The following is a 23,811-nucleotide window of genomic DNA, read 5'->3' as shown; positions in this document are numbered from 1 at the left end:
AGAGCCTTTACCAGTTGGTGTGGTGAAAACTAATTTTCAAATTGCATTACGGTTATTATCGTAAATGCCTGTACTACACTACGTGACCCATTTATAAAAAAAATTACATTTTACAATAAGACCGACAATCATAAAAAAAATTAGTAAAATAAAAATAATAAAACGCTTGTCAGGATGTCGCCGTCGACGGATACGTCTGGGGGGATATCATCATCATCATCATCAAAAATTATTATGTAAAAGTAGTACTTACAGACTCCAGCCATTCTGATTATAATTATAATTAAGTGGTATAGTTAGTATGCGTGATAAGACAATATACTGGTCCCCTGAGTAAATCCCGGTATAAGACGTTTTTAAAGACGTCTAAGCTCCAATTCCATTCCTTGGCAGTGCGCATAAGAAAAGACGAAGCAAAGCGCTTCGTGCGAATTGGTGGAATATCTACCAAGTAAGGATGGAAACCGGCCGTGCGTCTAAAAGTTATTCGGATTATAATTAAGGGGGTATAAGACGTTTTTAAAGACATCTAAGCTCCAATTACGCCTGAAAAATTCTTGTGATTAAACGGATTAAGTTATTTTCAGCGCCGTAATTTTAAGAGGCTCCTCTAATTACAATCTTGGCTTGTCGTTAGGAGATTTTATTTCTGAGAGCTTGCGTTGCATTTTTGCTTGTAATTTTAAATAGAAGCTTAAAAGGCCGATTAGATATTTTCCTTCAATTTTCCTTCAATTTAGGCTTTCGTAGCCAAATTGGCAAAAATAACCCCCATGGTTTCGTTACGCCCATCCGTCCGCGGCGAGTTTCTCTTAAATCTCTTAATCTTTGAATTTCTTTGGTGTTTTATCTGAAAAAAATAATACAATTTGTATTTGTTTTCATCCCACCAGCTGGTAAAGGCTCTCTTGATTATTCAAAAACTGATGAGAAAGTTGCATTTTATCCACATGTGTGGATAAAATTAATCAGATGCCAATTTTGAGTTGTTTCCTTATGTTGTAAAATTGACTTTGAAATATTTTTATTTTGACTTTTAAATATGAAATACCTATTGAATGACGTTCATTTGGATTTGATTTTGTTTGATATCTTGCGAGTGAAACACAAAATTATCTGGTGGAAAATGTTGTGTTTCACTCGGGAGCAAAATTTGTTAACCCTCGTGCTTTGAAACCCTAAAAACTCTCAAGATTAAAAAAAAAGTCGATTTTGGAATCTTTCGCTTGCTCGCGTATCAATATTAACCCGAGCAGTTTGTTAAAGGCAAGTCGTGGGCCATGGGGTCCAAATAAGTAAATAAATGAATTAAAACCCAAAATGTGCGTACTAAACGAAAGATATAATTTTCCAAGAAGACAGTTGACAGGACAACTTTTTTAATGTTGATATACAGACTAAAACTCCATTCTGCAACATAGTTAACCAACAACTTTGCCCCCTTGTAAAACAAATAAATAGGTAAGTATTTATTATTTATTAAAAGAGCAAGGTCACGATATTTTTCAGGAAGGCAAAGCGTAGTAATCTGTCGACGTTCTTCGCAGACATGATAGAGGCCATTTGTACACAGTGCTCGTTGGGGAAACAGTAGGTTGGTAAACAACGTTGTTGTTCAAAAATACTATATAAATTTACCAGTTTTAAGATCTTTGAATGTTTTAGATGTTTTTCTTCAGTTTTAGGATGTGCTGTTCAGAAATTGTTTTATTACATCTTTATTGTACCACATTCAAGAAATAAATAAATGATTGATTGATTTATATCTGATATTTTTCGTCGTATTGGCCGGTGATGATCATGATTATTTTATTAGTTTCTAACAGGCCTCTAGTTACCAACAGACCTTTCGTCTCTGCTTGCTTGCTTCTTATATTATTAAAATAAAAACTATTCGGAGAACGAAAACTTTGTGATTTACTCCGACATCTGACACTGATAATTTCCTGTAGGTACATTTCAACATTTAGGTACTTGTTGGAGCCGGTACTACCAGCGGCGGTAGCACGGTCGCATTTTTATTGTTTGTCTGGTGACAAACAATCCAACAAGTGCGAAAGTGACAGGCGATAAAAATGGAACCATGCTGCGCCCGCAGCAATACATATAGAGTAAAGTGTCAATGTCAAGTGACACTGAGGCAAGGATAACAGAATAAATCACTAACTTATTCGTTCTTCTAATTATTGCCTTACTGGGTCTAATATGTTTACTGCCACACAACGAAAACACCAATTTTCTGGCGAGTAAGGAAGCATTCGGGAAGCGGGTCCATTTAGCTAACGGATGACTGATTGAAATCACAAATTGGCCCGGTGGTTGCCCTCTAAATTGTTGAATTTGTCAGGAAATTATACCTATTTACAAACGAACGTAATATCCGTATACTTAGTAGACATAGTAGTTTTGGGTACTTAGGGTTATTAAGTAAATTTAAAAGGAAATTCTCTGTTGAGAGATGCTGTTTTTTCATGATCAAAACAATGAGACATTTTTGAAGGGATGTCCCCTTTATTAGGATTATCTAGATGATTATAAAATATAGATTTTCGTTTCGCTTCGTATGAAGTTTTATTTGAGCTAAGGGTTCTATAAAACCTTATACGTCCATACATATAATAACGTCTATTTCCCGGAGGGGTAGTCAGAGACCACGGATTTCCAATTGCTACGATCCTGACAAACCTCTTTCGCTTCCTTCGCTTATAAAAACTTGTATACCTAGGTACATACAAAAAGTTTTTCAATGTGTATTAATAAGATTTGTAAATATGTGAATAAGGTTTGGAATCTCTTCTCATCTATGTGTGTATTTAAGTTTCATGCTTCGACTTTTCTCTTGTTTTTAAAAGCTTTTATTTAGTTTCACCTGTCCCGTTATCTGTCTGTCGGTCTGTAATCAAATCTTGCAAGTTAAGTGTGATCCACTTCCCGGTTTCCGGTTGAGCTGAAATTTTGCGTGCATGTATAAATCGGATGACAATGTAATATTATTACGACATAGAGCTGATCTGATGATGGAGACAGGAGGTGGCCATAGGAACTCTGTGATGAAACAACGCAACCTAATTGTGTTAGGGGTTTGTAGAATTGTCTCGATGAGTATTAGTTGTCTGTCGTAAGAAAAGTACAGTCAGCGATAAAAGCTTGTTGCAAAATACCATTAGGTAGTAACTTTGTCCTCAGTAATTCAACACAACTTTTATGGCTGCACATTTGCTACCATCAAGCCAATACAGGTCATTTAAATTCCGATAAAAAACTTTTGTCATTTTCGAAGCCCATAAAATTGACAATATAACGTAAAGTTCCAAAGTTATAACTTCTAACATTTCCAATAAAATAATGAATGATCTAAATTGTGGTAACAGAGAGAATTCGAAGCATTTCGTTCATACAAGTTAAAATATTTTGTGTGGGTAGGGTACGGGTACCCCAGGGTACTATATTAGGACCAAAACTTTTGATGAGTTGTTATCTATTAAAAAAGGTTCTACATTACCAGATATAATGTGTGTGTGTGTGTGGTTTTTTTTTCTTATATATGTGGAAAAATACATTTGCGTATCAACAGGACTATGCCCGGTATGTCGGACTCAGATGTTCAATAGGTACCGACTAAAAAACCTCCCTCTTTCTCCGGCCTCTGCTTTCCCCACGGGATCCACCGCTAGGCATTACTTCGTGGGGAGAGGATATAGCAATTGCTCTTCAATTGTGTGTGTGTGTGTGTGTGTGTGTGTGTGTGTGTGTGTGTGTGTGTGTGTGTGTGATTAGCGTTACTGTTATAGAGATGCAAATAAAGAGCCCTTTTGGGCAACTGATAATGTGGTGCCTTTTGCTTTAATATGTCACTGGGATGAAGTAACTTAACCCGGTTTTTGAGATTTTCATCCCAGAAGCATATAATTAGGGGACAATTTAATGAAAAATATCAAGTGTGACTTTTACAGAGTAGTAATTCAACATGAGCTAAATAGACATTAACTTAGAACATTGAATTTGGAAGAGAGCAGTAGAAGACCTTTTACCAGTTATGAAACTCACTGTAGGCTACTGAAATAAAAATATATATAAAAATATTCATTATTAAGCATTAATGTAATCGTACAATACAATTTCCTTACGAGCTAACGCAAAATACGAGTAAGTATAAACTTATAGATTGCGTTAAAACGCCTAGCCCAATTCGCAATGCAAAACTTTTCACATTCCCGCTACCACGTTTCGGATACAACCTAACCATAACAAATTAAAACATTGCGGTGTTCGAGCCAAGTTTTGTTGGAAACAATTTGGTATATGTCGATATAAAGGTTTTATGGGTGTTCCACATGGCACTATATTTGGACCGATAGTTTGAAAGTTTCGTAGGCGTTCCACAAGGTACGAAGCTATGGTCTGAAACTTTGCTGTAAGGCATGAAAAGCTTCGAAACGTTTCGCTAAGAAATGAATATCACTTTTGCGCGATAAGACCGCCTGTTGTTACCTAATGTAATGTCTGTTCTTTTTCTGTATTCTTTTTCATTATGTGGTGCACAATAAAGAATATATTATTATTCTCTTTATTTACTTGAACTCTCTAGGCTAGGTGATTTATAATATGAATATAAAAGTAAAATATAAAAACACTTACAAAACATTACAAAAAAATATATAAACTCATTATAAAAAACCTAACCTAGGGTGCCGCCGGCAGCGGGGCAAGGCCCAAGCTGCCGGTGGTCAGGGCCGCAGAGTGAGGAACCGACGTACTATACGCGCCGTGTCCGCCTTATTATTATTATTATTTGTATCTTCTTGGATATCACGGGCCTATAATCCCGGTTTTTTGATAGGCTTGCGTGGGGACACAGATCCAACACGTAGAGGCCCCTTGGAGAGCTTTTATGTCATGTAGAACGCCTGCTGGAACCCGTTCCCAGGTGCAACAATAGACACCCATGAACCGGTCTCAGCAGGCATTGGGACTATTGTAGAAAAAGAGAACAGTATACTGGTCTATGGATTGAAGTTTGGGTGGACTATGATGAGACTGGGTTATTACAAAGACGTACGGACACCTGCCATAACAATGTGTTCACAAGTTATCGAGGCAGGTGGTGACTTATCATTATCAATTATGATACTTTTAAATTGTGTTATTGATAAGAATAAGTTTTAAACAGATTTTTTAGTCGCACTAAATTACTGTCTTCTCTGTAGGTATTAAACTTAGTACTTACAAGATTATTGTTTTGCCATCTGTATTAATGTTGCGTGCGAAGATTCAAATTCATTCGGCTATTAGAAGTAGGTTAAAATCAACTCGCATTTTTTTTATAATCTTCGTTAAGTTTGTTTAAAATAGCACTTTTGTGGAGTCAAATATAATGGTTTTGATATAGCCTGCATTATTTTCAATAAATTCTAAACATGAAAATAATCTTACTCTTGTAATCAGTAAGTTTCGATGTAACATAATAATATAAAGTTTATGTCCAACATAAAAAATATATCTCAAAGCATACTTTTACATCGGTGTTAAACCTTAGACGTATTTAGATGTACACATAAAAAGATGGCTTTATATTTTAGGAGGGATCATGATTTCAGAATGTGTCTTGTTTCTACTTTCTAGGTATAATAGAAAAAAAGAAAATACATTTATTTTAACGACCATGTTTACATAAAGCATGTACATACATATATTTGTTTAGTTTGAATAGTTTATTTAATGCCATTAACATATTACATAATATATGGAAAAAGAAGACATACTTAGGGTCGGTTGAACCAAACTGTTTGTCATCGTTAAAGCGTTCGCAAAACTTTATTGTATGGATAGTTTCATAGTAAACCGCCGCGGCGCGCCGGGTGACGTTGATTAGTCTGTCAAGTGCCGATGGTGCAACTGCAACTGGCACTTACAGATATAAAAAAACCGGCCAAGTGCGAGTCGGACTCGCCCATGAAGGGTTCCGTATTTTCGGTGAAAGTTTGCATGGTAATGTACATCATATATTTTTTTTAATTTTATCATTCTCTTATTTTAGAAGTTAGAGGGGGGGGGGGGGCACATTTTACCACTTTGGAAGTGTCTCTCGCGCAAACTATTCAGTTTAGAAAAAAATGATTGACCCCCAAAATTTATTGTTTTTTTTTTCTATTTTTGTGTGAAAATCTTAATGCGGTTCACAGAATACATCTACTTACCAAGTTTCAACAGTATAGTTCTTATAGTATCGGAAAAAAGTGGCTGTGACATACGGACGGACAGACAGACGGACAGAGGGACGGACAGACAGACAGACAGACATGACGAATCCATAAGGGTTCCGTTTTTTGCCATTTGGCTACGGAACCCTAAAAACATTGCACGCTAAAATAGGACGGACGGTTTCGGTTTAGGAACTACTTTGGTGGTTGAACATTATTTAAAACGCACGAATTTAGCCTAATTGGACAAATTTTGTAAATGTATTCGACATTTAAATTTTTGTTTAATAACATCAGATTGTACTGCTAAAATAAGTTTTTGGAAAAAAATTAATTTTTGGTATAAGCTTTTATCGCTGACTGTACTTTTCTTACGACAGACAACTAATACTCATCGAGACAATTCTAAAAACCCCTAACACAATTAGGTTGCGTTGTTTCATCACAGAGTTCCTATGGCCACCTCCTGTCTCCATCATCAGATCAGTTCGACAGTACCATATTATTGTATTGTCATCAGAACTACATACAGCTGCCAATTTTCATGACGCTACGATCCTTGGAAGATGGTTAAATTAGTTACCTTAGATTTCATTACATTTTAGTTACACACAGGTCGACCTAATAAAAGCTTGTTAATAAATCTCAAAAACATAGTTTCGAAACTCTGGGCTTGAAATGTTTAATACAACTGACGCTGATGGATTTCACGTGTCAGGCAAACAATAAAAACGAATAGAGACCAGTGCCATTTCTAACTTTATGTTCTATACTATTGTTATAAAGTTCTTTGGGGTAAAGTTAGTTTTTTTAGTATTAGAAAAAGACTATGCGATTTTAACGTGTCTTTTAATTGAAAAACGATTATTAGTTTTCCGTACAAAACTTTGTTCACGGAACATTTATGAGATCACTCCGGTCTTGTTTAAAGTCAATAACTATTACTTAATGAAAGCAAAAGAATGTAAATACATAACCGTATATAATTTTTCATTGTTACATCTTTGCCGTGACTTATTTTTCAAAAGTGTTTTTCAATAAAAAGACACGTCAAGATTGTTTACCATTTTTCTAATCCTAAAAAACGAACTATAGCTTCGATAGCAGGGTAATTTCGAAAATGGCAAATATTTTGGTACAGTACATTTTGTATAGTTACTTCTTCTTCAGTCGGTACCTCAATATTCTGTTCCCCGCCAAGCGCATGGCCTCGTGCAGTTTTAATTGCATAGGTGCCATAATTTGAGAACACCATCTAGTAGGGGGAGGGGCCTGAGGTCTCGAGCCTTCAACTTTGCCCGTCATTATTACTCTTTCCAGGCTATCAGGAGAGCGACGTGAGAGGTGTCCGAAGTATGCAAGCAGTTACTATAATAATATATTAAGCTCAAATCTAAAATAGAAAATTCAGGCATTGTACCGAGGATGCAGGCGGCATTTCCTCATTGTATCGCAATGCTGATACGTTGTGCGAGGAAGCCGCCAGCTCTTCGGTCACCAGTCACGTCAACCAGATGCTTCGGGATTTAGCTTAGTCCATCGCTTTCACACAATAACCTAGTTCATTTTAGATCCCATCAACTCTCATAGTCCTTACACCCTGGCGGGTGCTGCCTCTGCGTGCGTCTCATGACACGGGCAAGGGCAGCATCCGCTCGGTGTACCCCTTACATTTCATTAAAGTTTCAAAAGAGTCTACGTGTTGGCTTCGGCTCCGCGCACTCCTCCCAATGTCCGAAACACCATTGTTCCGTGATTGGAAAGACATACAAATAATTTAATAATCATGCTAATATAAAATTGTCCATTTACTAGCAACGTGAGGCATGAAAACCGGCCAAGTGCGAGTCGGACTCGCGCACAGAGGGTTCCGCACCATCAACAAAAAATAGAGCAAAACGAGCAAAAAAACGGTCACCCATCCAAGTACTGACCCCGCCCGACGTAGCTTAACTTCGGTCAAAAATCACGTTTGTTTTATGTAAATCTTTATTCTATTCTGTTTTTAGTATTTGTTGTTATAGCGGCAACAGAAATACATCATCTGTGAAAATTTCAACAGTCTAGCTATCACGGTTCGTGAGATACAGCCTGGTGACAGACGGACGGACGGACGGACGGACGGACAGCGGAGTCTTAGTAATAGGGTCCCGTTTTTTACCCTTTGAGTACGGAACCCTAAAAACGTGCCTAATGTTATATATATTATTGTCTGGAACTCGATATACAAAGAAAATAGACTGAATAGAAGTTTTGTATGTAAAACAACAAAAAAACTTAAAAACAACAGGGATATTTATCATCATAAATTAAGTAAAATTGCAATGTAAACCTATAAAGCCACAGAGAAGATAAACAGAACCACGGACAATCTACTAGTGTGAAAATACTGCCCGAGTTGTTACATTTATTATCTGTGTAACTACGCTGCTGCTCTTGAACGGGCGAGTTCACTCGCTAGCAAGTAGCTTAGTAGAGTTACTGGAGCAAGTACGAGGTAGATTTGATTAAGTTGACTTTTGAATTACCTATAAATTAGTTACATGTAGTAAAGCAGAAAATATTACCACCTCGAAAAAAGGTACCATCATCATTTAGTAGCTAAACATCTAATGAGTAACGCTGAATCACTCCGAATGTCGACTAATCCCGAAAAAGGTCTCTGACATGGATTGATTGAATTTTGGGTGGTTTTCAGAATAAGCGACTCACGTCTCGGGTGAGACTTCAACTCACGGCCTCTGGTTAGATACTCCAGCGACTCCAGACAGTAATTTTTCCACTTTTAAATTTATTCTAAGCTTAATAGCATGGTTCGCAGACGTTTCTGCTTGTTAAAAATTAAAATTACTTACCACTATGTCGATACAGTTGATACATCTCAAAAAAACTGGAAACATAAATGGAATTAATGTATGGGAGTAAACTAAAATGGTTCACCATTTATTACTTATGACAAAATAGAAGTCAGTGTCAAGACGCGATGTGAAACCAGTATCGTTTAGACCTACCTATAAGGCAGCATTATAATGTACATACTACGTCGTTATTTTTTTTATATAATATACATTATATTTAGTTCAATCCTATACCTAATGTGTGATGATTTTTACGTACTGTTTTTTTTTAGGGTTCCGTACCCAAAGGGTAAAAACGGGACCCTATTACTAAGACTCCGCTGTCCGTCCGTCCGTCCGTCCGTCCGTCCGTCCGTCCGTCTGTCACCAGGCTGTATCTCACGAACCGTGATAGCTATACAGTTGAAATTTTCACAGATGATGTATTTCTGTTGCCGCTATAACAATAAATACTAAAAACAGAATAAAATAAAGATTTAAGTGGGGCTCCCATACAACAAACGTGATTTTTGACCGAAGTTAAGCAACGTCGGGCGGGGTCAGTACTTGGATGGGTGACCGTTTTTCTGCTTGTTTTCTCTATTTTTTGTTGATGGTGCGGAATCCTCCGTGCGCGAGTCCGACTCGCACTTGGCCGGTTTTTTATATTATAAACGGGCTTGCTCATGGCCACAGACTGGCACAGACTAGCCGAGGCGAAGACGTGGCCTACGATGGAGCGAGCCTGCCTAGAAGGTGCCTGTTCACCCTTGATTTGATGGACTAAAATCATCAACCAATCGCCCGATTGCCCGAGCAAAGCGAAGGTCTTCGTTTCAGCTTGGGCAAAAAACTTTCGTATGTCTATCGGGATGATCTCCTATACAAATCGCATTGCTCAACCGATTCTCGTTAAATTTCGTGAGCAGCAGTAACGGAAAGTATTTGGAAATGCTGAATATTCCTTACTTGCTAATTCCAGTAACTTGTACAAGTACACTCGCTCGTTCCAACTGTCTCGGGTCGATGCTCCGCTGCGGCATGACGCAGTCAGTCGCACCTTTTCTTCGCGCCTCATTTAAGAAACGGCGTAACCGCCATGTAATTTCTAAGAAGATACGCCGTTTTGGAAATTAAGGTTTTCGTCTGCGCTGTTTAAAAAGGCCGTATCTGGAGAGTGTTTGGTAGGGAGATAGGATGTTTTGTGATTAAGGGTGAAGGGCGGGGTATTGCCAATTTGTGTGTTTACAACCAAAGTTGTAACGTAGTGGATGGATTCCTTACAATAACAAAATGGGATGTTTTATAGTTCCGTATCAGGATTTAATGTCATAAGAGAAAAAAAATCAATGTGGCTTCCACCACTTTGCCACTGACATAATGCTATCGAGAACGTAACATAATTTCTATGCATCTCGCTCGTATTTGCATATTAGACAGTGCGATGTATAGAAAGTAAATTACGTACGGCCATATTCGAACTTTAAGATACGGCAAATATAAGATATTGAAACGACATGGATCGGATATGTCAGTGTCAAACAAGTGTCAAAAGTGACGTTTCTTCAACCCATTGGGCTCTGAAGATTGGTCAACAATACTTTGGAAACGGTTTTTCTGCTACCCCATAATATATGTCCGTATCTGAGACTTGACATTGCGTAACCATGGTAAGCCAAAAGGGCTGATAAATAGGTAACATAATAATGATAGGATAATTACAAGATTAATGCCGTACAGTCAGCAGCAGAAGTTGCTAAGCGGGCGAGGTGTTCAAAATTACCTTGACACGCTCTTATTCTCTTAACAATAAAGTCGCGTCAAGATCATTTTGAACACCTCGCCCGCTTAGCAACTATGGCTGCTGACTACAACGTATTTTATAATGTTTGTATAATCGTTTATTTGAGCGACCAGGGTAATTAATCACTCGTCGTTTGTAAACAAAAGGGCCGGGCTGTTTATGCAAACGGCCAAGGGTGAGACGGTCATGCGCAATGATGGTCTTTGAAGGTTAATAAATAAAGTCGACTTTCTCTTTCCTTAGTATATTGGCCAGGAGGCGTAAGAAGATACAATAGGCATAGAGAAATATAGTAAGACAAGAGTGCTCACTCCATACATCACTTAGACTATTCATTTCAGTGTCTACATCTAGCATCGAGTAGCGGAACTATCAGTACTGCTACTTGACAATAGATGTAGCACCGACCGGAAAGTCATATGCTGTTGAGATAAGACTTTCCGGTCGGTGCTACACTATTGTCAAGTAGCAGTACTGATAGTTCCGCTACCCGATGCTATGCTAATAGTCTTTTTGGTACTAAAACTGATGTATGGAGTGAGCAATCTATGTATTTTTTTCTCTATGCAATAGGTTTATTGTATCTTCTTACGCTTTCACTTCCAACATTGAATTTATAGAAATCCCTTCTGCCAAATGTTTGCATATCGTAACTGCCCTATAATTCGTTATTTAACATGAGAAAAAAGGTAAACAATCTTGACCTGTCTTTTTATTAAAAACACTTTTGCAGATTTACAGATTTTAATGTCGTTCTGCGATTATTCTTAGCAGGGGCACACTTCCAACTTCGCATTTTATTTGCACGAAGCCACGAAATAAAACCGCCATTTTGAAAAGTTGCGAAGTATTAAACCGGGGCAAAGTAATGCGGCGAGTTTTAGAAGAAAAAAAAAAGAGTCAATCCGAACATGTTTGTGATTTTTTTTGTTGAAATGTATATTTTAAAGCATTTTTTATTACTTGTTAGTTTATTTGTATCATGCACAGATATAGGAAGGAAGCTCTGTATGCTCTGAGGTATCATGTGATTAACTGAGTTTCTTAATTGTAATTATCTTTGTTAGTAAGTATATATAGTAACTATTAGGGAATGCTCCCGGTACTGAATTTGTATGGCGAGAACCGGGAATTCCCGGTTCCGGTACTGTATTTGCATAGAAAACCAGTACCGGGAGCACTTCCTAGTACCTATTTAATGGGGTTGGCCGGTCGAAGTATTTAGCAGATGGCGCCATCATAGCTTTCCCTGTCAATCCCTAGAATAAAATTGTGTCAAATTTTCGTTTTTAATGCCCTGGATGCCAGCCCTTTAAGCCAAATCTCATAGAAAAAGGGGCAAGCTATGATGGCGCCATCTATGCAAACCTTTGACAGTTGCCAACCCCATTCCCTTAGTACACGACAGTGTAGATAAAAAAACAGAAATAGTTAAGTACCAAAAGTTTCGTATTTCAGTTACTCGTGAGGCACCTCATTTGTACCACTCATTTTGTTAATTTGTCGCAGTACTTCGTACCGCAAAAATGTCTTACTTCACTCCTCTATTCATTTTACTTGATTCTAAAATTATCTTTCTCCTAAAAGTTCCCTAGTAACCTCCAGAATTGCACTCCAAATAAATGTTACTATTAAGTGATGTCCTGTTAAAGGAAGTGATGAATACATAAATATGTATATATGTCGCAGCCGGATCGCATAATCCGCCGTATTACATTACGGCTAGCCGTTTTACAAAACAGGGGCGTTTTGAAATGCGGCGGTTCGACGCTTAGCCGGATTGAATGCGGCTGAATGAAAATCCGCCGGAATGTATTCGGCGCCATACGTTCTTCAACACGGCTAGCCGTAATGTAATACAGCGAGTCATTAGCCGCCGCTTTGACAGTTTTTAGTTCCCATTTTTAACACTCGTGGCGCTGTCTGACATAACAACAACAAACTATGAATAACGCTGGGGTGTCCATCAAATGTGGAGTTCGTCGGACTGTTTCTTTTCAAAAAACATTTCCTTCGCAACTTAACTAGACGGAGCCCCTATTTCTGAGCGGTTTGCCCTTCGGGCATCTGGAGCTACCTAACGAACCTAACCTACCTACCTATTGATTTAGTGAGACGTCCGTGAAAACATTACACTTTAGGGAAAAAAGCGTAGGTAGGTAAGTATTAGGTTAGGTTCGTTAGGTAGCTTCAGATGCCCGAAGGGCAAACCGCCCAGAAATAGGAGCCCCGCTTGCGGGGCTCCGTCTATTTAAGTTGTGAAGGAAATGTTTTGGAAAAGAAACACATGTAGTGCGGTGGGACCATGGTAAAAATAAATTAAATTGCAAACATTGTCAAACAAAGGTTACGTAGGCGACCGAAAGAACTGGTCACTCTACAATCTAAATAGTAGATACGATGCGGCTAAACGTAGGCCGCCTTATTGAAGAACGTAAAAATAGACTTATCCATTGTAACCCAATACTACAATAACATAAAGTACTTACACAAAAAAACGCGACCCCCACGGTTACGTAACTTAGATAACATCCCTACATTCGAGATCGTAAAAACGAACAATGAATACGGTCGAAGAGTATGGAAATGCATTGTACCGCGTATATTGAATAGATTTCCAAATGAATTATTAAGCTCATTAGAAGATCGAACATGTGGGCAAGCTAGATACATTATAAAGAAACACATGCTTAAAATAAGAGAACAATCGAATCCCTATCTTGTAACAATATAATAAAACTGTAATAGTAGTGTATAATTAATTCTATATGACTACCTAGACTCCTTAACTCAAAAAATCTTTTTAATTTAAGATTAGTAGTTAAGTTTTGTAAATATGCATGCTTATTTTATGAAATAAACAGATTAAATTTTTTTTAAATTTTTTTTTTTTTATCGCAATGACAATCCGGCTAATCGTCGAACCGCCGCATTTCAAAACGCCCCTGTTTTGTAAAACGGCTAGCCGTAATGTAATACGGCGGATTATACGATCTGACTACGACATATACATTAAATATATTTGTCGCCGTTGGAATTAATGGAATAGTCGACGCTGAAAATATGCTAGTATCTCACCTCATTTGAAGTAAGACATTGTAACACCTCATTTTAGAAAATGAGGTACTCATACAAAATCTTTTTAAATTGGTGTCCTACCCATCACTATTTCAGACAGTTAGAATACCTATCAATACAGTAGAAACTAGGTCTAAAAACATATCCCGTATATTCCACAATAACGTAGCGTAAACAGTGAACAAGTGTGCTGGCAAGCCTCCAGCGGCCATTACGGGGCACTTCCGGTTCCGGTCGGGGCTAATTTGTACTAATGACCGACAAATTCTTTATACAAACAATATCTTAGCCTTTGTGTGACCTTTTCTATGGGGCCATCCGCAAATCGCAAAAAATGACAGTGAAAAAACCAAAAGTAACATTGGTACCTATTGATACTTACTAGGGTAGGTATTTGACTGTGTTTTAAAATAAATTGTTTTACACCATGCATGAAAAATAAAGCACCAGAAGATTACTAGAGAAACCTAGAAAGGAATTATTTTTAGACACAATTTCTATTTTAAAACCCGTATAAATCTATAAAAGAGTAGATAATTTGATCGTGACGTCACATGCTAGTGTTTCATATAAATTCCATAGTAGCAAAATCCTAAGCTGAAACGGAGACCTTCGCTAACACTCGGTCAATACCTAAGTAGTAATAGGTACGCTAGGAATTTATTCAACCTCATACTCTCATATTTCCATTACCGTACGGATGCATTCTCTAGATGCACGCCGTGCCTTGCATTTGTTATTGAAAAGCTTTACTAAAGAATTTCATAAAATATTCGAGGTTTATTGATTTGAGGCCCGATTCGGATTTTGAACTAGACATCTATTAGATGTCTATTAGACATCAATAAGATACGACAACGATATTTTTAAGATCTAGCCTGTCAAATTTGACATTTCCGCGATTCTGGAGATACTCTTGAACGATTTCCACATTAAGATATTTTAACGTAAAAGTGACATTTGTTGCCCGAATTGAGCTGCAAAAGAGAAATACATAGTTGAAATCTAAACTACAACATATCTAGTACATATCGTATCGTTATCTAGTCTAGAACGGATCTTGTTTTCCGAATACCCCGGATAGTGTGTCAAGCTGGATATAACAGTAGCAATGTAAAGCAAACTAAAGTATGGTATCCCTAGGAAACGAACAAAAAGCAGCAATGTACATCGAACAAGGATGAAATGTAAACAAAACAGTTCCACAGATAAGATATGTATGACACGCTATTTTCGAACAATTCAATCGTAGTGTTGCTAACCCGTGATTTTTCAAATTTGCCGCCTTTTTCTACTGACAAGATTTGCTTGACCAATATGACACCGTAAGATTGTGAACCCATAAGTTTACAATCTAACGTAGGTTAGTTTAGGTTTGATAGTATCGCATTGTCCGTCCACGGGTGACGTGAACGGACAGACAGGCGATACTATTGTACATATACCTACAGGTGACAACTGCAGAAAAGTGATATACAGGTTTTTAAAGGTTTGGCAACACGCAAACACCCCTGGAGCTGCAGGCGTTCATAGACTACGGTGATAGCTTACCAACAGACAGGCCGTATGCGTGTTTGCCATCGACGTGGAACAAAAAACCGCTAGCGCGATGTAGAAATTGCTGTAGTTTGTACAGCGCCATCTATCGGCGACTTGGGTGAACTTCACAACTATAAACGCAAACATTAAGCACCACACATTATTAACGGTTTCGCGCCTAAACCAACTGTTCCGCTAAATTGAATTCCTACCGTATGCATTAATCGTATGCAGCACACACGGCTGATCCAATTTCAACTTTAATCCCACTGCTTAAGAACTGACGTACCCGCATTATGTAAATTTGCATGTGAATTTAGGTTGCAACGAGTTATTAACGCAATTTCAACTTTATTTATATTACATTAAGCGCTCAAGCGGACGCAGTATCTAACTTTGTATGCAACACAAGCGCACGTCAATTTTGTTTTATAAAAGGCGTATGTTGTTTGAAAGAACACGTCGGTTACGTCCTTTTGAGGATTACTTTAGAATTTTGGATGTAAGCCAAATTGTGTGCCGTTATTAGTGAAATTCTCAAAGGTTTTCTTGTAATTTCACATAAATTGTTGCCGTACCTAACCTAACTTGTAGTTCTTCCGGGCTGGTGAAATTTAAAAATTTACAATATTTTGCAAAGGTAATTTCTTAAAAATGTGAAAATTAAGTTTGGACCGCATATTTTAAAAATGTTTTATAAAAGCACAGAATAAACAATAGTACCTAACTAGGTACAGAAGATTCACTCTCTAACAAAACGCGTCTGTTACGATTAGGACAGATATGATCGCTAGGTGGCGCAAGCGCCACGCGCGGCCTATGGCTAGACACCAAAATTGGTGTAGGACGGATGTACTTTTAGGTACTTGTTGCGACGCGACGAAATCGAGGAGTGAGCCACGGCCACGCCTGGTAAAAGTAACTTGTAATTTGTAATAGGGAGTATTACTGCAATGTTTTGCCGCCAGAGTGCGGCACTAGTGACTTAAGTATAACATAGAGTAACTTATAAGTTTTCACAGACAATCAAATATGACATTGATACATCAAGGGCGGTTTGTTTACAAAGGGCCTACCCCGGGACACGCGATATCGAAACTCACAGGTATCTGCCTCTTTATGAAAATGAAAATGAAAAATGAAAATATTTTATTTACATTAATAAATGTTACATAACAAGGTAACAGGTTGGGACTCCCTATTAAGTATATTATACCTGTATCAGGAAGCCCCGCTCCTCCGTAGCAACAAGTTGTAGATTTAAGAAATATTTAACTAGCATACAGAAAGAAAACTTAAGCTAATAGTACAATTTATTCTAACTTTGTGTGTGTGTGTGTGTGTGTGTGTGTGTGTGTGTGTGTGTGTGCGTGTGTGTGTCTAGGTATATGACTGTGTGTGAGATCGTGTGAGTGCAAGTGAATATGTTGAACTTTTCGGAACTTCTTATACAATAGGTACTGTAAAGCATAATATCGTATTTTAAGAACTGGTAAATACTTAAGAATTTAAGTTAATTAAATAATACCAACTTAGTATATCAGAGCCTCTGTCTCGTCATAGTTAAGTATTTTAAGCCATTCAGTTAGTGTTTTTTTACATTTGTACAGTTGCAGATTATATATATTTAATACTTTGTTTATTTTATTGTACACATATGCAGATTGCGCCCCGAATTGTCTCTTAGCAAATACAGATTTTGTAGTTGAAAGGGGAGCAACATTATGTTTTCTTCTACGATTTTGCAGCTCCGGGTTAAATGGTAATGTTTTGTGTAGTCTCGTTGTTAGACTCAATACATACAGCTTCCTCATTGACAGTAAGTCACTTAGGTGGTAGAGGTCTTTCGTTGGGAATCTGTATGGCTCGCTCGATTTATCGAGCTATTATCGCTCGAATATGCAAGAGTGACAGAGAGAGTCGATATTTTTGGAACTGTGGATATTTTTGGAAGTCGATATTGGAACTTATTGTGGGAGTGGCGCCCCCTATGTAGACTTTCGCGTAACATTTCCTATTCATAGAGAAATATAAGTAAAGAAAGAGTGGTACCTACCTAACCAGTACCTAACTCCATACATCAGTTTTCTTACCAAAACACGAGTTATTTTGTAGTCGACATTTAGCGTCAAGTAGTGGAAAAGCGTTTAACAAAAATGTAATTTTTGTTGAAAAAGCTTTTTTTTGTTTCAGTTCACAATGAAGAAACGTGATGTAGTGTTGGTGGTGATACTGAGCTGCGGCGCTATAGCCGTCCTTTTCGCACTCGCCGTGTACTTGTATATGCGGCGGCGGAGGAGAAAGAGAGAGGACGATGAGGACGGCACGAGTTGCGCCATCAGGTATGTAATCCTATTAAATTATTGAAGTAGTTGTTTTTTAGGGTTCCGTACCCAAAGGGTAAAAAGGGGACCCTATTACTAAGACTCCGCTGTCCGTCCGTCCGTCCGTCTGTCACCAGGCTGTATCTCACGAACCGTAATAGCTAGACAGTTGAAATTTTCACAGATGATGTATTTCTGTTGCCGCTATAACAACAAATACTAAAAACAGAATAAAATAAAGATTTAAGTGGGGCTCCCATACAACAAACGTGATTTTTGACCGAAGTTAAGCAACGTCGGGCGGGGTCAGTACTTGGATGGGTGACCGTTTTTTTGCTTGTTTTTTTTGCTTGTTTTGCTCTAATTTTACTACTAGACTTTAGACTGAAAAAGCACTTATCAATAAACCTTGTTTATAATATCCATTGCAATTTGAAAAGAACTCAACTAAGCCCTAAGTAGTCCAAACTCCAGTAACTTACCTGCTAAGTACAAGTTGTCAAACGGCCAACTTAACTAACTTAAGTCGGATGCTAAGTTGCCTAAGTTTGTAAGTTGATAAGTAACTTGCTGGCTAGCGGTCACTGAAGACTTGAAAATACCAAACTTAGTATTTACTTTCAGTGTATAAATATAAAGCTGCCTTTTTACTAGCTTTTATTTAACCTGCAATGTTCGTTGAATCCATTTCTTCAACCAAAAATGACACTTTTGACACTGCCGGTTCAATATCAGTTTCAATTTCAATATATTTATTTCAGACCGTGTCCATAGTGTTAGTGTACATTCCCTTAATCCTATGTTAGTGAGACCTATACTTACTAAATTACTTATAATAAATTATAAACTACGCCTCTGGACCCCATATGTACATCGTCCCAGTGTTTTCCAAAGGCGCAAGTAGGCGATTTTTGCCCAAGCTGAAACGAAGACCTTCGCTTACGCTCGGCCAACTAGTAGGTACTATTTCAGTCTAGTCATTCACTACATTTGAATGATCAAAACCATGTGCACTCATGCCACAAACTCACTCGCCCAAAAACAACTCGCTTGATCTTCAGATGTTTTAGATCGTGGATGCAACAGATGCAAGATCGTATCTAAGATCCTTCACAGCAAACTAGATACGAAAAAAGTGTATTTTTTAGACCATGTTTAAAAAAATCATAAAATAATAAGCATTGATTTCTTTCAAAATCTGGTTGACAAAAATAGAGATAAAAGATTGGAGAACTTATAGCCGTTTGTCTTAATAATTTTATCTGTGGTCGAAAAGTAGGAGATATGATTCAAAACTTGTCAAAAATCGATGAAAACCGCAGGTAGCCCCTTAAGTGAATGTTTACATATAACGTGAATGTTTTTATTATCGACCATCTCGATATCGATGTTTCTATAATGCAATTGAAATTTCGCCTTTTAAGTCTATGCTCAATCTCAATGAAAACTTCTTGATTAAAAATAAATAGATAAACCGCCGGTTTACATTCGCGTGCGAGCCACGAGCCCACCGCTAGTACACTCGCGTCTCGTTGCTCGGCTCGCGGCTCGGCTCGTGGTCGTACGCGAATGTAAACCGGGTTTGAAATTATCAGTGACATGTAACCTTAAAGTTCTACACTATCGACATTTAGATAGTCTATAAAAAAAACATTCACGCTCTACGGAAAAGCGATGTCAGTGCGACAAGATAACGGGGTCTACATATAACTCTCTCAGCAGGAATAAAAACTTTTGCATTTAAGGGGGGTAAATAAGAATTTACGAACTAGTGTGAATTGAGGCCCGAAGCCGAAGGCGAGGGCCTAATTAACACGAGTTCGTAATTCCTGTACCGCCCGTGGCAGTGGCACATACAAAACATTTCCGCCCTAACTTTTTGCCTTTATGCTACCCTTTTTCTGATGTTAAATAGAAAGAGCTGCTGAAATCATATAATTTTGTATTTAAAAAAACATACCTAACCAATTCGTATCTCATTACTATCCAAAAGGTGTTGAGTATTAATTTATCATTTAGGTATTTTGGTCACACATTTATTTCGAGTTTAGCCTCATACATATATTTACATTTAGAATGCATTATTACATTAATATACATTACATTTGAAAAAAAATGATTTTTAATAACACCAGTGCTATAAATGCCAACATTTCGGCCCATCTCTCGCCATTACCCGTGCATCATCAATACCCGTAATCATCATCTTCCTCGCGTTGTCCCGGCATTTTGCCACGGCTCATGGGAGCCTGGGGTCCGCTTGACAACTAATCCCAGTAATTGGCGTGGGCACTAGTTTTAAAGCGACTACCATCTGACCTTCCAACCCAGAGGGTAAACTAGGCCCGTATTGAGATTAGTCCGGTTTCCTCACGATGTTTTCCTTCACCGAAAAGCGACTGGTAAATATCAAATGATATTTCATACATAAGTTCCGAAAAACTCATTGGTACGAGCCGGGGTTCGAACCCGTGACCTCCGGGTTGAAAGTCGCACGCTCTTACCGCTAGGCCACCAGCGCTTCTATTACCCGTGCTATAAATACTCGTATTGTACCTTATTCATATCACAACAAGATGTAAAATGCTTTAAACAATATGATTAAGGTCAAATTACCTCTAATATGGGGCATTATCTATGAAAAGGGAATACAATGCCACGCAATGCTGTGCGGCGTAAGCGCCATCGACAATAAGGTCCCTTTTCATAGATAACGTCACATATACGGTTTGCAGTGGACTTATATCCATTGTTTTGTACCCGCGTATTTCGGGTCTCATATTATATGCATGAGGCTAACGCTGGATCGATATTGTGAATTATAACTCCGTACTTTCAGGCGTAATAAATAGTAGTTTCTGTTAAGGATTTCAGAAAATAAAAGTTTAGTTTTATTTTATATACTTATGTATTGTGTCTGGCTTTTTACTGTGGATATTAGGAGGCTACGAGCTAGAATAACTAGGTAGGTAACTAGGTACCTATAGAAGTATGACTAGGGCTCAAAAATTAACCACATGACAAGCGACTTAACTTGACCATCGCCCACACTGTTAACTATACGAGTAGGTACATCGGGTGACCTTATGCCTTTTGTAATAAGGTTCAATGTAGTTAGGAGTGTTGCTGTTTGTACTGGGTACAACTTAACAACAACACAAAAAATCAATATGATTTAAATAAGTTAAATTTTCCTTATTAAAAAAATAAAAAATAAGGCGAAGTTGGGGACGGGTGGCTAAGTAAATAAATATTTTTTTCACCTCAGCAGCTCGAACAAGAGTACTTTGCTACTTAAAAACATTGAGCAAAATCGCATTTTGCTCACTGAGTGAGACAAAATGACATTCAAGTGACCTTAATATTCAAATGTCATTTCAACATGCGGGGTCTAATACAAGTTCGAAATACTGGGATTCTAATATCTCTGTCCCTTTCACGTCTTTAGCAAAAAGAAAGAGACAAAAAAAGTTCAAACTACATTCAACGGTACATTGACGGTTTATAATAGACCCCCGAAAAACGTCAGAACGCATCGTTCCAAAATACATTCGAGTACCTATGGATTCTTAATAATTAAATAATGAAAATAAAATTTAAGATTTCATAAAAACTGATAAAAACCCTATATGTTACGTAATTTATTGTACGATTAAAATAATGAACTCAAAAAATACACAGAATATCACGTAAAATAAATAATTATAGTTTTAAGAATCTCTACTATAGTTTACAAATAGTAAGTATCCGCAATTCGGACCGTATCTTACAATGTTTTTTTTTTACAAAAAAGTTGTCGATTGAAGTGTCAATCAATTGATGGTCGTTGTTCCATATATTACCTATTTAACTGAAATTTACTAAGTTTTGTTTTTGTGTTTGATTGTGGTAATTCAACTTAATTGTTAGTATATCTTAAGAAAGCATGAGTGAATAGATAAGTGATGAAGAAGGATTACATTTTTCAGGTTGTCTAATATGTTCTCACTGCTGAGGTGAAAAGTTTTGTGTACTACACGAGATCAAAGTTATTTACATCACGTGCGCTTTTGAGTCCCTTACTGCGCTCAAGATTCTAAATTAGATTCACTCGCTACGCTCGTGAATCTACTATAGAATCTTTTGCTTGCACGGGACTCAAAATAAGCACTCGAAGAAATATCAAACTTTGATCTCTTGTTGTACAAATAACTATTTGTGCACCAAAGTTAAGTTTGGGTATTTTTTGTGATTTTATTTGTTATATTTATATGGGGCATTATCTACGAAAAGGGACCTTATTGTCGATGGCGCTTACGCCGAACAGCGTCGCGCGGAATTATATTTATATCGGAGCATCGTTAATAATGACGTAAGCGCCATCGACAATAAGGTCCCTTTTTATAGATAACGTCACATTTTATTCTTTTACCAACGGTGAAGTTAAGTTTACCTACGGTACATAGTTTTACCAATCTTTATTTTCAATGCAAATTTGATAACAGGGTTTGGTCATAATTGGACCCCCAACAATAAGGACGCCCTACACACAAGTACAAGTATAGAAACATAATTCTGAAAAATTCCATGTATTCTTACTCCCCAATTGTCACGTACAGCTACCATATTACAGAGGATGTATTTTAAACCTTGATCCTTTGAAATAAGGTGTAAAATGGTATGTTTTTACTTAAGATTTGTTGAACGTTGAGCGCGCAGGTGGTGGCAAATTGCATCATTAGAACGAAAGTGTGGAATAAAAAGTTTGGTGTTAACAATTGTTAAGACTACCGACGATTGACAAACAGTCTGGCCTAGTGGGTAGTGACCCTGCCTGTGAAGCCGATGGTCCTGGGTTCGAATCCCGGTAAGGGCATTTATTTGCGTGATGAACACAAATATTTGTTCCTGAGTCATGGGTGTTTTCTATGTACATATACTGTAAGTATGTATTTATCTATATAAGTATGTATATCGTCGCCTAGTACCCATAGTACAAGCTTTGTTTAGTTTGGAGCTAGGTTGATCCGTGTAAAATGTCCCCTAATATATTTTTTTAATTTATTTAAGACAACGAAAACTGGAAAATAATCTTGGGCACAACATCGGAGAAGACTCCGAAGTTTCGGTTTCGGTTTCGGTTTCGACAAAATATCCGGTTTCGATCGGACACTATACAATACTAATTAGATTTTAATGTAGATATTTAGGTACCTACCTAAATTTTCAAAATGAGCATAGGCCAAAATTGAGCGCCATCTATCCGAGAATGACTTTTTCTTGATTTCCGAGGCACATTTTTAGTGTTCCGTACAAAACTTTGTCCACGGAACACTTATGGGATCACTTCGGTCTTGCAAATCAGTTAAATGCGTTTTCTCAGAGCCCGTTTCACGTAGATACCTAAATTTGGAACAGTTGTAGCAACCACCACTGATATTGTAAATGAGTCAAAACTACTTATTTATTATTTTCTTAGACTTTTTTCATCTTATACGGAGTTAATGTGACGTTATCTATAAAAAGAGACCTTATTGTCGATGGCGCTTACCTACGCCATTATTAACGATGCTCCGATATAAATACAATGCCGCGCGACGTGCGGCGTAAGCGCCATCGACTATAAGGTCCCTTTTCATAGATAATGCCCCATATGTCTTTGCTATAACGTAGATATTTTTTCCTCCACATACATCTGTTATTCTAGTCCGCAGTCAAAATAAAGCAAAGCCTAAATATTTTCACCGCCGCAAATTAGTTTAGATCGTTACAAATCTGACAGTTTATCTAATGATTTGCCAAGCAAATGTGAACTCTAACACATAGTGTTAGAGTGCATGGAACTCGCTGCAGCAAACCGATGTTTTTGCAGGTAGTTATACCAATTCAGGCCAAAAATATTTATTAAATAAATTTGGACTGTATTCTGTTTGACGAGGGTCGAGTTTTGGTTGTAGATTCCAAAGACATATATACAAATTTTCCAACCGATTGCTATGTCGAAGGTAGAATAAAGCTAATTTTGTATTGTTCACCAATTAAATTTAAAC

At 37.5% G+C, this 23,811-nt stretch overlaps 1 protein-coding gene and 1 long non-coding RNA gene across 2 annotated transcripts in view; one reads left to right on the top strand and one right to left on the bottom strand.

The window, feature by feature from the left end:
• The window catches only part of LOC134660534 (synaptotagmin-7), a 569,193-nt gene that overhangs the window by 137,492 nt on the left and 407,890 nt on the right, over positions 1 to 23,811 (top strand). Inside the window, exon 2 of the mRNA XM_063516310.1 lies at positions 17,652 to 17,800. Coding sequence (XP_063372380.1) covers positions 17,658 to 17,800 — 143 coding nt within the window. The 5' untranslated portion in view covers positions 17,652 to 17,657. The remainder of the gene's footprint in view (positions 1 to 17,651; positions 17,801 to 23,811) is intronic.
• The window catches only part of LOC134660548 (uncharacterized), a 97,654-nt gene that overhangs the window by 39,078 nt on the left and 34,765 nt on the right, over positions 1 to 23,811 (bottom strand). The window lies entirely within an intron of this gene.

The sequence above is a fragment of the Cydia amplana genome, chromosome 27 (assembly GCF_948474715.1).
Source record: "Cydia amplana chromosome 27, ilCydAmpl1.1, whole genome shotgun sequence".
In the NCBI taxonomy this organism is placed as follows: Eukaryota; Metazoa; Arthropoda; class Insecta; order Lepidoptera; family Tortricidae; genus Cydia; species Cydia amplana.
Note: the sequence above shows the minus strand (reverse complement) of the source record. Positions and strands in the feature narration are given on the sequence as shown.